Source organism: Phascolarctos cinereus, unplaced genomic scaffold (genome assembly GCF_003287225.1).
Source record: "Phascolarctos cinereus isolate Bilbo 61053 unplaced genomic scaffold, phaCin_HiC Scaffold_726;HRSCAF=1367, whole genome shotgun sequence".
NCBI lineage: Eukaryota > Metazoa > Chordata > Mammalia > Diprotodontia > Phascolarctidae > Phascolarctos > Phascolarctos cinereus.
The window spans coordinates 136,023,717-136,039,623 of record NW_027556098.1 but is presented as its reverse complement, the minus strand read 5'-3'; the positions used below and the strand labels follow the sequence as shown (position 1 = coordinate 136,039,623).

General features: G+C 37.3%; 1 protein-coding gene across 2 annotated transcripts in view; it reads right to left on the bottom strand.

Annotated features, from left to right (window-relative positions):
* Positions 1 to 15,907, bottom strand: part of IWS1 (interacts with SUPT6H, CTD assembly factor 1) — a 43,163-nt gene that overhangs the window by 22,925 nt on the left and 4,331 nt on the right. For both annotated transcript variants that reach the window (XM_020967160.2, XM_020967159.2), the window contains exon 3: positions 1,184 to 2,474. In XM_020967160.2, coding sequence (XP_020822819.1) covers positions 1,184 to 2,474 — 1,291 coding nt within the window. The remainder of the gene's footprint in view (positions 1 to 1,183; positions 2,475 to 15,907) is intronic.

Below are 15,907 nucleotides of genomic sequence, written 5' to 3'. Positions count from 1 at the left end.
GGAACATGCGGCCTTGAGGCTACATGTGGCCTTCTAGGTCCTTGGGTGCAGGCTTTTGACTGAGTCCAAGTTTTACAGAACAAATCCTTTTATCAAGGGAATTTGTTCTGTGAAGTTTGGAGTCAGCCACAGACTCCCCCAACCCTACTCTAAACTATTTCACTCAGTGATCTCATCAGCTTTCATGGATTCAATTATCATCTCTACGCTGATGATTCTCAGATCTATTTATCCAGCCCTAACTTCTCTCCTGACTTCCAGTCTCTCATTTCCAATTGCTTCCAGACATCTCAAATTGGATGTCCTGTAGACATCAACATGTCTAAATTCAAAACATCTAAAACTGAACTCATTATCATTCTTCTAAACCCTCTCCTCTTCCTAACTTCCCTTAAATTACTGTGGGGGCACTATCATCTTCTCAATCACCCAGGATTTGCAAGCTAGAAGTCATTCTTGACTCCTTACTCTCTTTTATCCCATAACCCCCTCATATTCAATCTGTTATTTAGTCCTGTCAATTTTTACCTTCATAACATTTTCTCTCCTCTGATAATGCCATCACATTGGTGTAGGCTCTGGTCACCTCACATCTGATTGTCCTTCCCCTGGAAGGCACTGTTCAGCTAAATACTCAAGGAAAGAATATACTTCTGTTTCAATGTCCAAAGAAAGCGATAAAATCAGAATTGGAAGCTGTGCTAACAGGGTAATTTTAAAAAGGTTGAGATGCTTACAGTAGCATCAAATTTTACCAAGGCGTGAGAGGGCAGGATGCGGCAAATAGCTCAGCTATCATTTGGCTCTGTCTCCATTGTTTCATCTCAAACCACTATGGAGGTTCAGTCAAAAACTACTCAGTCAAATCTGAGTATAATCATTATGCTACCTACATTTATCTCAGTGAATCCTCTCTAAAAACAATACCAGTCCCTTATATTCCCATTATTCATGTTTTAACTTTTTATTCTGGGAATGCTTTTCCCTTAGCTAAAGTGTGCTGATAATTCATGGTAAGTTAAATTCAAAGACAAGCCTTTATAAAGTTCATTGAGACATTTTAAACCTCAGATACCAAAAAAATAAAACTAACAAAATACAAAGAAACTCCAAAAGGCTCTATTAGCAGACATGATGGTAAACAAAGGTGAGAGTAACAGAAATTTTTAAAAAATGATCTTACGTGTTTTCTCTTCATCTTCACTATCAGAAAGGATAGCAGCTTTCCTTTTCACTACTTTCTCTTCCTTCTCCTCATCATCATCACTATCCATTTTCTGCCTTTTAGGTGCTTCATCCTCACTGTCGGAGCTGTGAAATATTTTCTCCTCTGGATGGCTACCTGAATGCAGAGAGTCATTCTGTAATTTCCCTTTATCCCGCCTGTTCTCTCTGTCACTATCATCTGATTCAACCTTCTGTTTTTGTCTAGAGGAATTTTCATTTTCAGAATCACTGGCATGAGTCTTCTGAAGCCCCTCACTTTCAGAGTCACTTCGCTGGTGTTTTGGGGCCTCCTCATTTTCAGAATCACTGGCAAGTTTTGGGGCATCCTCAGCTTCAGAGTCACTGGCATGGCCCTTTTGGGGCTCATCAGCTTCTGAGTCACTGGCAGGGCCTTTTGGGGGCTCTTCAGCTTCCGAATCACTGGCAGGATCTTTCCGAGGCTCATCAACTTCCGAGTCACTGGCTGGACCTTTCCTGGGCTCATCAGCATCTGAATCACTGATAGGACCTTTCCTGGGTTCATCAGCTTCTGAGTCACTGGCAAGAACTTTCCTGGGCTCATCAACTTCAGAGTCACTGGCACCACCTTTTCGGGATTCATCAGCTTCCGAGTCACTGGCAAGACCTTTCCTAGGCTCATCAGCTTCGGAATCACTGGCACCACCTTTTCGGGATTCATCAGCTTCCGAGTCACTGGCAAGACCTTTCCTGGGCTCATCAGCTTCTGAGTCGCTAGCAGGACCTTTCCTGGGCTCATCAGCTTCTGAGTCGCTAGCAGGACCTTTCCGGGATTCATCAGCTTCTGAGTCACTAGCAGGACCTTTCTGGGACTCATCAGCTTCCGAGTCACTGGCAGGACCTTTATGGGGCTCTTCAACATCTGAATCGCTATCAATACCTTTTTGAAATTCCTCATTCTCAGAGTCACTGGCAGGAAGCTTAGAAGCATACTCATTTTCTGAGTCACTTGCATGCCCATTGAGAGGTTCTTCATTTTCAGAGTCACTAGCAGGCAGCTTCTGGGGCTCATCGTTTTCAGAGTCACTTGTGGGATGATTCAAGTGCTCATTTTCAGAGTCACTTACTGGAGGGTCTGGCTGGTCTTCGGTGTCAGAGTCACTATACTTATGCCTATGAAGCTCCTCATTTTCAGAGTCACTAACATTGTGATTTGTAAGGTCCTCATTTTCAGAGTCTGTCATATGATGTCTTTTAATACGTCCATCTTCTCTATCACTTTGATCATTCTGCAAGAGTAAATAAAACCCAGGAAAATTAATAACATTGAAAAAGATTATGGTAGATGAATTTTTAAATGTAATTAAAATGCATTTTTAAAAATGTGTAATACTTATGAATTGAAATGCTTATTCTATAGCTGTATATACTGAAAAGAAAACTACATGTAGAAATGTGCAATTATGAAAAAACAAAAGAATATTATGGTAACTCATCATCTGATGCCCCAAATGGGAAAAGATAAGCCAGCTCTCACCAAACTAAATACAAAAAGCACTAAATCAAAAATATTTAAAAGCATATACTGAATTTAGAGGATCAGACACCAGGCCTAGCTCTCTAGGATCAGACACAAGGCATAGATCTCTAGCACATCAAATAGCCTCCAAAGCCCATACCAGTCCTGCCAAACTATTAGGAGATATCATACAAGATAAAGCAAAAAATTTCCCCAAACTGATTTTAAAAGGCCAGACAACACACAAATGTTGGTTTCTTTATAAGTGACTCTGGCTTGTTTCTGGTTAAGTTTCAAGAGCATGTGTAGACATGGGGTCCCCATACATGCATACTCAGCCTTCCTGACTTCACAATTTTTATTCTTTCATAAGAAAATTGTTTTCTATAAATGCATACTTCTTAAAATATTTGCTATATTCTTATGACTTTTTATATTTGGGAGAATTAAAAAAACTGAAACATATCTAATTTTATAATGAAAACCAACAAGAAAATGTGATTCAACTAATATAATCTTACTATACAGCCAACAGGGAACATGTCTATTCCAAAAAGCTGGGTACACCTTTACCATGAAATGATCCACTGACTATACTGAAAGACAAATGAAATGAAAATGATACTTTTCTCAGCACCTATACTACTGTTTAAAGTTTCCGTTTATCCCTACTCTTACAAGAACTATGATATAGTACATCGATTACCCCCAAAGAATATAATAGTAATTGTTTTCCTAATTTAACAATGTGATAAAATATACAAAACACCTGTTTCAGAAATCCATTTTCAAATTTCATTCAGAGCTTCACAGCATCACTAAAAATTTCCAAGTGCTGACAAAAAACATGTCCTCCCAATATACTAAGACCCAAAGTAACTCAGTCTTTACTGTATTCAAATATGATTAGGAATACTTATTCCTATAGTTAGGATCAATTTTTCAAAGCATTAGTCAAGAAGCTATCACTAGTATTCCTTGTGTACCAACTATTCTACTAGATTTATTCAGTCATAGAAAACCTTAGTATTCCTTCAACCTATACCCCCTACTGAAACTTGGCATTTACCTAAGTAATACGATATTAGGAGATGGAACATAGCCATACGTAGAATAAAATATGCTGTTTAAGTGAAAAAAAAATACAATCAATCCTTTCAGGCTTAATATTGTCATATTTCATGTTTTCTTAGTTTTGAGCTGGAAGGGACCCTTAGAGGTCATGTAAAATCCAGTCCTCTCATTTTAAATAAAAAGAATTAAGGCCCAGAGAGGTTAACTTATTTGCCAAAAAAAATCAGAACAGGGATTGAATTCACGGGACCTGACACATAATACTGTACTTTTTCCAATGTCTCCCTACAATCTGGCTCCAACAACCTTTTCAGACTTATTTCATATTACTTTCCAACTTCCCACATTCTACGTTCCAGTCAAAAGTGAGTAGCTATTCAACTATACCTCACCTCACAATGTTCCCTCTGTCTGAAATGAACCCTATACCCCTACTTCTGCCTGTCTCATTTCCAGTCTACCTTCAAGTCCAGTTTAAAAGCCATCTTTTCTATGAGAACTTTCTGATCCCACATCTCCCAAGCTCAATGTAATCACTCCCTCCTTTGAATTATAACACCTAAAACTTTTTTATTGCATTTTCACATTATATCTTGCATTTTATTTATGTCTTGTGTCCCCTAATTTAATGCAGATAGGGACTCTTATTTATAGTAATTACATAACACCAAGTGCCCAGTTCCTTGAATAAAGAATGCACTCAATATTTGAGCTATGAACCTCCCTACTTTGAACACAGCCAGTCTACCAGCATTGAAACAACACTCACCATGAAAATTTTTCAGAATGGGCTAGGATCATGCAGAGAATGAATCGTATGGCAAAGCTATCTACTAATGATGAGAATGGCTGAATAAATTTTGGCATATGAATGTAGTAGAATATTACTGAATCACAAGAAATATACTTGTTTATTTACGTGGTCTCCCCTTGATAGACTGTAACCTCCTTGAAAGTTGGGACTGTCCTCAGCAATTAGAAGTGTCTACATAGCACATAGTAGACACTTAATAAATGCTTACAAGGGATTAATATCTTCTATTTCATTTGCAGGACAGTTTTGCACCCCCCCCATGGGGAAACATCAAAAACATTACTTCATAAATTACTATTCACAGTTTGAACAAATTTTTTTTTTTGGTAAATGCAAACAAACTAAGGATTTATAAAAATGTCTATAGCAGCTCTTTGGGGAGTGGCAAAGAATTGTAAATGGAAAGGATGCCCATCAACTGAGGAATGGCTCAACAAGTTATGGTACATAAATGTGATGGAATATTGAGTTGTAAGAAATGATGAAAGGGATAGTTTCAGAAAAACTTGAGAAGACTTGTATGAACTGATGCAGTGAAATGAGCAGAACAATTTATACAATGACAGCAATATTGTAAAAACAAACAATTTAGACTTAGGAATTCTTGATGAACGTAGTGACCAACCACAATTCCTGATAAAGAGGAGAAAATAGAGTCTGACATTTTAAAAAATGTCAGAATCTGACATTTAAAAAAAAGACATAACCAACATAGAAATTTGTTTTGTTTGACTATATGTCTTCAGCAAGGGGAAGAAATAAAAGGGAGAGAAGGGAGGCTTTTGCTTATAAAAATATCTAATTAAAAAAATAACAATACCCTGTGAATCCCACAAGATTGCATTTTCTGGATTTGCAGTTTTTTATTTTGCACCTCAATAATTCCTAAACTGTCTCCATTGATATGTGCTAGTTTTAGCTAGAAAGATTTTTCTTTCAAACTAATTATACATTTATCATAAATGCATATTATTTTACTTAAAAATTAGGACAATTATATTTCATTTTTGAAATGTCAAAAGACTATAAATATTTTGAATTATTTTCTAATCTTTAAAAATTGCAGATTTTTTTTGAAACCTGTTCATTATATTTTACTCACCAAAATAAGTAGTATTGAGAAAATAACAGATACGGTATTTTAACCCAGAAAGATTAACTTTAAATTCACACATTTTTCCTTCAAATGAAGCAAGCAGATTTCAGTCAGGCAGAGACTGGAAGAATCATCATGATGGCTGCCCAAGGAGAACCCTAAGTGTAGTTCAAACTTGTATTCGCTGGTGATGGAGTTACTGGAAAAATCACTTTTCTAAAAAGTTACTTGATTGGTGAATTTGAGAAGTTAGCTACCTTGGGTATCGAGGTCCTATTAAATTCAATGTATGGGATATAGTTGTCCAAGAGAAATTTGGTGATCCGAGAGGTGATCATTAATTACACCCAAGCTTAGTGTACCATCATAAAGTTTGGTGTAACATAAAGAGTTACCTACAAGAATGTACCTAATTACCATAGAAATCTGGTATGAGCATGTGAAAATCTCCCTATAGTGTTATGCAGCAACAAAATAGATATTACACATAGAAAAGTCAAGGTGAAATCAACTGTCTTCCAGAAAAAAGAAGAATCTCTAGTATTATGACATTAAAAAATTTTTTTTCTTCAATGAATAAAGTGGATATATTTATGGAGGAATTGTACTCAAAGCCATCAAATAATTTTTGGCCACTGACGTCTCAACTCCTCCTCCCTCCACAACCCAAACCCAGCCCCAAAACAGTCTTGAACACCAAGATTACACTTCATTGTTTGGAAAACTGCACAGGAAAGGCAAAAAGTACGTTTAGTAGGAGAAAGTGGAAGGAGAACAGGAAATTATATTTAGAGGTATGGTAAGATAAATTAGCTATAAGAAAGTCATTAGAGTTGAAATTAAGAAATTGTGTGTTAAGGAAGTCCTCAAGAATGATAGCAGGGGATGGAATAGAGAAAAATACCATGAGCTAGTTACTTTAAAAAATCCCTGAAAAAATTGAGAGAATGACCTGGAAGAGGTCAATGGATAACAACATCAAGGACTAGGGAAAACGTTTTATAAACAGAGATTGGATAGACTTCAAAGGGAAAAGGCCATTAGGGAACAGTGACAAGAGAAGCAACAACAGAAAGAGCAAAGATCTTTCCATTCTTCTTCCAGATTAGATCATAGTTCTAAAGCTAGAAGATACCTCAGAGGCTACCTACTAGGTAAGGCAAGTGACGCCCAGGGATGTTAAGTGACTTGTTCAAAGTCACAAAGGCAATAATCCAGGAATAGCCTCCAAAGGAGCTGGTTCTAATACATTTTCAAGGAAAAGTACATTTTGGTTAAAATAAGATGGGAGCAATATTAGTTGAAAAGCCTGAGGATATATCACTTTATTGAATAGAGAAGATAGGTCTTCCAGAGGGCGTAGCTGAATAAGCTTGGAAATAGGTGAAAAAAATGGTTTAGAATGGGCTTAGTGAAGAATAGAATAGGCAGGTTCAATAGAATGTATGCTGTTCTACTGAGTAAAATGTTCCTCAATGCATAAGTATTTTAAGATAAAATTTTTATACATTTCCATTATAAATCAGTATCTGATCTATAAATAAAAATCATTTATAGATAAAAGCAATAACTATCTAGGGAAATTGAAGTACTGTAATTAACTAAAGCAACCTTGCCGAGTAATTTTTTAACATCTCCATTTCTTTACAGCCTACAAAATTTTCACTTGCTTTTTGCATGTTTACCAGTGTCTTGAAGATGATGCATCTGATGGAAGTCTCAGTAGCCTCAAGAAACACAGGAGCATTATTCCCAGTTTTTATTTGTCTACAGAATAATTTACTTTTAGAGGTCTATGAAAACATACACAGAATAAAATTATGTTCCTTTTAAATATCAGTCTCTAAAGAAAAATACGTAATATTATTGAATACTGAATATTCAAACACAATGATGATGAGTAAACTAAGGCAACAAGGCATTTGATGGCCAGTTTATGAAAAGAGATACACAGCTGGGCAGTGTCTCATTTTCCTTTTCTGACCCTCCTTACTTGGGTAGAAATACTAGCTCACAAATTCAGTGGTGGGCATTGAAAAGTCTTGGGGCTTTCATGGGATTAAGGACTGAAAAAAGTTATCAACCCAGTTTCTGAGGATCCTTGGACACTGGAGCTCAAGGAAGGCCATTAGTCAGAAATTAGTTCAATCTTGGAATTTGGTGTTTACACCTCAAGATGAAATGATTAAGAAAGGACAAGTTAATCTATCCAACAAATCACTCTTAAGAACAACTCTGATTTTATTAAATCACTCATTAACAATTCTGATTTAATCAGGGTTTTTCAGAAGAGGGAGTTGTTTAGATATCAGTTCAAAGTCTCAGTTGTTGGCAGCGACAGTGTTTTTGAGGGAAAGGAGCGTAGAAGATAGGAGCTAAGAAATATTTTACGGCAGCTGAAATCACTGCAGTTAAGTGTAAAGACACTCTGTATATTAATCTTCAGTCCATTAAAGTGGAATACCCTAAGGTTTAGCCTTGTGGCTCTTCCTCTCTCTCAGTGGTTTCCAAAGTGAGATTATGTTACAGCCTAATCCCAATGAGTTATGTGAGAATCAGAGGCTGTGAAGATGGGTCTCATTGTACTCTCTCCAGGACAGTCAATTATGGGGTTCATCTATAAAATAACTATACCCACTCAGTCCTCAACAAGCCCCCTCAGCTGTACAAATTCCCAACCTTTCCCTCCTCTGAGCCATGTATTTGCCCCCTCAGAAGTTATAATCTGACTGGTCCTGGGTACCCAGAGCAGTAGCTACAAAGGTGCCATTGGAAAAATTGCCCCTCACTGTGTGACAGGCACCCCCATTAGGATGGGCTTAATGCTCTAGGGCAGTGACCAGTGAGTAAGATGAGTATCCCTGCTTCTACCTCTTTTCACTGGGTAGAAGAGAATGAATTCATAGACTGAACAGGCCTGTTGCAGTTTACATTAAAGATCTCATTTCATCATCATTCTGCCTTCCCAAATTCTCCTCCTTCCAAATTTCCCTATTAATGTCAGTCAAAGGCACCACCATCCATCAAAACTTCAGTGCTCTCCACCCATTTATCCAATCAGCTGGCAAACACTGTCTTCAACATCTCTAACACACATCTCCTCTCCTGTCACACAGCCACCACTTTTTGGTTCAGACCCATATTACCTCTCCCTTGGGCTACTGTGATGCCCTTCTAATTAGTCTCCCTACCTCAAGTTTCCCCCTCCAATCCATTCATCACTCAGCTGCCAAAGTGATTTCCCTGAAATTCATGTCTAACCATGTCAATCCCTTACTATTCAAATTCTAGTGACTCCTAGTCGACTCTAGGATCAAAAATTATTTTTGTCTTTTATTATATAAAGTTTTTATTTTAAGTTTTAAAATGTTTATGTTTAAGTTTTATAATGTACCCAAGCATAAGAATAGTAGTACATGCATATCATTCACAAATAAGTAAATATACACATACACAGAGGGGTACACATTCAAAAGATATTTACTGAAGGAGTACACACACACACCCCACTCTGGAGACCACTATACAAACAAATCATCATCTATGACCCTGCCATTTTAACCTTTTTTTAGTGCCACATCTTTTTTTTTTTTAACCAGAAAAAATACAACTTGGGATGGACTGAGGTGTAGTAGGTTAAGTGGTTTAACAAAGTTTAAAAATCAAGTAACAAAAGAAAATGCTTTCTGATATAGCACCAGTAATACAAAAAAGCAGCATACAACTAGGTGGATAATTCACTCATTTGCAATAATGCAATTCTAAGTACATGTTGTTGATTTATCTAGTCCATGAGGAATTACAACTCCACACTTCAACATCACACTGACACCTTCTAAAGAAACTATTTCTTATAAAGGACAGAAGGAATGCAGGAAGGGAAGGCGGGAAGGCAGAAGGCATATCTCAAGTATGCTCTTATTTGAGTAAACTCTAGTTAAACTTACTTGTACAGAAGGGCTTGACTATCTATAATCAGAGTAAGCCACATGCAAGATCTTACTTGATTAATTTTCCAAAAGAAAATTTCAGAACAATTGATGGTAAGATAAAGAGAAGAAAGATATGGAAGAACAAAGTCCTAATTGTTCCTGATACATACATATTCTTTTGACAGAAAAGGGTTGCCCCTGAAAACGTTTCTTTTACAGAAAAGTTATAAAGAAAAAAGCAAATAAACAATTTTATACAAGAAATTTAGCACCCTCTGTATAATGTCTCTACTTTGCTTTCACTGTTTGCATGAAGTTTTCATAATTTACTTGATCATCATTATCACCATCTACCTCTCTGATTATTTTGCATAAGTAATTGATAGAAATTATTAAAACTAAGAGAGGCAGTGTGCTACAAAGGACAGGTTAGTCTTGGAGTCAAGAAAATTTGGGCTGAAGACTCACCTTTTAACACTTATTAGCTGTCTTAACACGGGTAAGTTACTTAACCTCTCAGACAGGCAGTTCTCACATAAAATGTTAAGAGTTTCATAACTGGATACTCTAGAGAAACCCTCAGTTTCTTCCCATCCCCCATCCACAAAATGAAAAGCCATTCTCTAATATTGAAGAGGCAGTTGGGTGGCTTAATGGACAGGAGTCAGGAAGACTCAACTTCTTGAGTTCAAATCTGTTTTCAGACACTTGGAGAAAGATACTCCAGTATCTTTGCCATGAAAACCCCAAATGGGGTCACAAAGAGTCAGACATGACTGAAGACAACTCAACAAATAGAAAAGTGGCCAATGGACATTAAAGAAGAGACATTACCATTTGCTTTGCTGCAGCCTCCTAAGGACCATGGACCCTTCCATCTAACTTGCAGCTGAAACTTCCTGTATACATTGTCTCTCTCATTAGAATGCAAACTTCTTGAGTGCAAGGTCAATATTACTTTTTTATTTGTATTCCCAACACTTAGCACAGTACTCTGCGCATAGTAAGCTCTTAATAAATGACTGATTGATGCGTTCATCTGACAGATGTCATTAATGACAATTCTAAGAATTAGATCTACTTAAAAATATTTCAACATTTTTCTATGCGGTACTTGTTAGCAAAGTTGGTTTCACTGTGCAAAGTGCCAGAAGAAGTCTTAGAAGTTATCTAATTCAACTCCTTCATTAACAGATGAGGAAACTGAGCCCCTGAGAAGCGACTGCCTCAACCCCACCTCTCAGTCACTCTCTAAGCATTAATATACTACCTTGTGCCCTTTGGCAAATCGATTAACCTAGAAGATAAAGGACTGGGCCAGATGTCCTCTGAGGGCCCTTCTGGCTCTAGACCTATTCTCTTATGAACTCTCTGCTTACTATTGCCTGACACAGTGAATACCAAATATTATTTTAAAATAACTCTTAACAGATGGGAATGCTTATATGGCTATCTCTGTATAGCTGGACCACTGACTAGTTAGAATAAAAGTCAAACGCAACATATTAGATGCATAAAAATGAGAAGACAATACTGAGCACTTGATAAAGCCAATGATGCTGGAAAATGGGGGCAAAATGATAAAGATATTGACTTCAATTACCACTAACTTCCTGATGAACTTTACCTCAGTCAGCAAAGATGTCTTTGGTATGTATAGACATGGTTACAAAAGGAAACAGTTTGGAATACAAACTCATTTGTAAATCACTATGGAAGATGATGAGCATCACTGCCTCACGAAACTGTGAAAAGCAAAAACAAATCTATAGATATCCTGGGGAAAGACCTAACTGTTATCATTCCAAGGGCATTCACACATGAAATTGGCAAGAGGGCAGCAACAAATCAATGGAAAATGTTAGAGTCTCCATTGCATGTGGAATTTAAAGCCCAATTCTTAACGAGCTATTATTTGTTAAAGGAAAAATGACATTTACGACAATGAAGTTTTGGTAAGGGATGCCAGGCCAGATCATATGTACACAGGAAATCTATGTTGGAGGTGAAAATCTTGAAACCATCAAGGAATCTTTTTTATGTCATGTCAGAGAGAAAATGACAAGGTAACTGACAGGGCACTGATAACTACCAATCTATACATTTACTTTGCCATCTATAAAAAAATTTAATAATCTGACCACAGGTTCCCAAAGTGGGTGATACTACCCCCTGGGGAGCACTGGAACAATTCAAGGAGGGTTGGTAGTAGCCTGGGATGCAACTGGGGGGCTTTGAATGAAAATAAGGGAGTAGTGTAAGCATAAGGAAAGAAGAAAATTTCGAAAAACCGTTCATACATGTTTCATCTGTTGTAAAACAGAGTTAAAGTCATAGTGATTACATTATTTTCTAAATAAACACACAAAATGCAAGTTATAACTGATCACTGATCAAGTCCAAAGACAAGTCTTAACAAGGAAGTGTTGGCAGGCCAGCAAGTTGCGCATTGTCGGAAGTCCAGCATGCATAGGCAAGAATATGTGCATGTAATGACTTGTTTACAATATGATACTATACAGTTACATGACGTGATAATGCATCATCAAAATTTCAATGCAGGAAAAACCCCACAAATTTACAATAAATTATTAAATCTAAGATGCGTCATTTTTATTTTTTTTGAAATGATGCAAATTTTAAAAACAACTGTTTAAAAGGTTAAAGAAAGTAGATTTCCAAGGGGATGCCAAATAGTTTTTTTTTTAATGAGGCAGTAATAAGTTTGGGAATCTCTATAGATATGTGTACACAGGTATGCAAAGTTAATAAGAAAGCTTTCGAAAAGTTTTCTGCAACTCATGGAAAAAGCATAGACAGTATAAGATCCAAATATGGGGTTTGTGGTCCAGGCCTATGAGGTCAACAGAATAGAGAACTTCTGGTGCACACACCTGCAGTACTTAATGATTGCAAAAAAGCATTGGACTCAGTAAAGCAAAAGGCAGCCTTAAGGGTTCTCCTCCAATAGGGGAGTCTCTGAGGCACATGCTCGGACTGTCCAAGATTCTGATACAAAAAATCCACCATATTAACACCAATGTGCACCTGGCAATGCCTCAAGTATAGTCCCAAGGTTGTAAAACAGGGCACAGGAAGGGATAGAAGTAATGAAGGAGGAACAATTTTGGGGGACCAGATAATGAACTTGGTTTTGGGATGTGCTGAATCACAATGGTGCTGTAGAGACATCAGGAAGGAACTGTGGTATAGTGAAAAGAGCACTGAACTTGGAGAGACCTGGGTTCAAATACAACCTCTTTAACCTTGTGTGACAAGGGTAAGTCACAATCTCTCTGAACCTCATCTTTTCCTCACCTTTGAATGTTATAATTCCTATGTCATAGGGTTTCTGTGAGGAATAAATCCAAGGGACAAATCAAAGGGAGCCTTTGAAGGCTTTTGAGTGAGGAGATGCCAAGGTCAGATCTGTGCTTCAGGAATATTAACTTGGCAACTACATGGAGGATGGATGGAAAAGGGCAGAACTGGAATCAGAAAGACCAATTAAGAGGCTAATACAATAGTCCAAGTGAGGCGATGAACTAGGGTAGAAGTTGTGTATAGGCACACCTCATTTCTTTGTGCTTTGCAGATACTGCATTTTTTTTTAAACAAATTGAAGGTCTGTGGCAATACTGCAAGAAGCAGGTCTACTGGAGCTCTTTTACCAATGGCATGTGCTCACATTGTATCTGTGTCCCATTTTGGTAATTCTCACAATATTTCAAACTTTTTTATTTTTTAAAAAAATTTAAAAAATTTTTATTAACTTATTTCTAGTTCTCAACAATCACTTCCATATGCTTTTGAGTTTTAAATTCCCCCCCCGCCCCAAGATGATGTGCAATCTGATATAGGCTCTACATACACAAAACTTTTTTGTTATCATATCTCTTGTGGTGATCTGTAATCAGAGATCTTTGACGCTGCTACTGTAACTGTTTTGGGGTGCCACGAACCTCACCTATATAAAAGACAATGAACTTAATTGATACATGTTGCATGTGTTCTGACTGCTCCATCCACTGGCCCCTCCATCATCTTTCTCCCTCTCCTCAGGCCTCCCTCTTTCCTGAGACACAAAAATATTAGAAAATATTACATAAACTTAAGTTGATAAAGCAGCAGCAGGATTTGAGAGGGCTGACTCCAATTTTGAAAGATCTATTGTGGATAAAAATGCTATCAAACAGCAGTGTATATCACACAGAAATCTTTCATGAAAAGGAAGAGTCAACAGATGCAGCAAACTTCATGTTGTCTCATTTTAAGAAATTGCCACAGCCACCCCAACTTTCAGCAACCACCACCCTGATCAGTCAGCAGCATCAACATTAAGGCAAGACTCTCCACCCGAAAAAAGATCTCAACTCACTGAAGGTTCAGATGATAGTTAGCATTTTTTTTTGCAATGAAATATTTTTAATTAAGGTATATACATTGGGTTTTTTAGACATGATACTACTGCACACTTAAAAGACTACAGTATAGCGTAAATATAACTTTTATATATGAACTGGAAAATCAAAAAATTCATGTAACTCATTTTACTGAGATATTTGCTTTATTGCAGTGGTCTGGAACTGAACCCGCAAAATCTCCGAGGTTTGCCTGTACATAGAAAGAAGGAAATTAGTACTAAAGATACTGTGGAGGTAGATTTTCTAAGATTTGTGAACTGATTAGATATAGAGGGTAAGGCAAGTTTGTCAGTCAGTCAATTAGCATTTATTAAGCACCTACCATGTGCCAAGTATTGTGCTAAGTGTTAGATGAACTTGTGTGATTGGAAGGATGGTGGTGGTGCTCTCAACAGAAATGTGGAAGTCTGGCAGACAGATGAATATGGAGAGAAATATACCAGGTTCTATTTTGAAAATGACGAATTTGAGATGTGAATGGGACATCTAGTAAATGTCCAGCAGGCAAGCTGGTAACATGGGACTGGAGTTGAGGAGAAAGATTAAGGCTGGATAAAAGAAGACAGTGAACTTAATATTCTGTAAATCTTAATAGACTGTTTAAATTTCATCTATCATCTGGATCAATCAAGCAACAAGTATTTATTATATGCCCAGTATATTTCAACACTTTCACACAGTAGGAAGAGGTGTCATGTACGTAAATGAAGATGCTGTTATGGAAATCAAAAGATAGCAAAATCTTTTGAGAGTCAGAGACTGCAAAATAAGAGTGTAGGGAGAGGAGACCTCAGGACAGACCCCTGGGGAATGTCCACATTAAGAAGTTGGGAAGAGAATAAGAATTCAAAGGAGTCATTAAAGAAATAGGAAAACCAATAATTTTTTATAAATTTTTTACTTTTGAAAACTAAATTATATTTTCTCAATTCAATTTACATACAACCATATTTGTGAAAATACCCATTTTAATAGCTAATACCATTTTAAAACGTGCAATAGGAGCCCTTGACTCACTGCCAGTGCTTTTATTAAAAATTAAATTGTTTCATAACGTCAATATTTGCTCAACATTCACCTTTCACTGCAGTTAATCACAAAAGTGTGCTGCACAGGCCACAGTCATTCCTGCCTCTACATCACTTCTTTTACCTGGCATACCCACCCTGCTCTTCTCTGCCCATCCTTCAGGCTGGAGCTAAAGTACTTAGTGGGGAAGCATGATACATTGGAAAGGATGAGGAATTTATAGTCAGATGAACTAGGTTCAAATCCTGGCTATGCCAGAGTGACCTTGGGCAATGTACATAGCCACTCTGTGCTTCAGTTTCCTTATCTGTAGAAAGGAGGTAGTTGGACCAGAGGTTCTAAGATCTCTTCCAGCTTTAAATCTAAGATATTATGACCTCTCCCTACAGGGAGAGTTTTTCGATTGCTCTAGTTCTTCCTGATCTTTTTCTTGGAGTTTCCACAACTTTACTGTCTCAAACTTGACTGTACAGTGTCCTGCACTCTTCTTTGTATATTTTATACTCGTGAATCAGTCTTCCCCAGCTACGTTGTGATGTACCAGTGCAGGAACTATAACTATGTGTTCTGGTCCAGTCCCTAGCACAAGGCTAATTATTCTGTAAAGACCAGAGGGGGGCAACCAGAATGGTAAAGGTCCCTGAGTTCATGTCCATGAGGATCAGCAGAAGGAACGTGGGGATGCTTAGCTTGGAGAAGAAAAGGCTAAGAGGGAATATGAGAGTTGTGTTCAAGTTTCTAAATGGCTGTCATATGCAACAGGTATCAGACTTATTCTTTTTTGTCTCTAGAGAGTAATGGGTAGAAGTTGCAAAAGGGAAAATTTAAGCACAA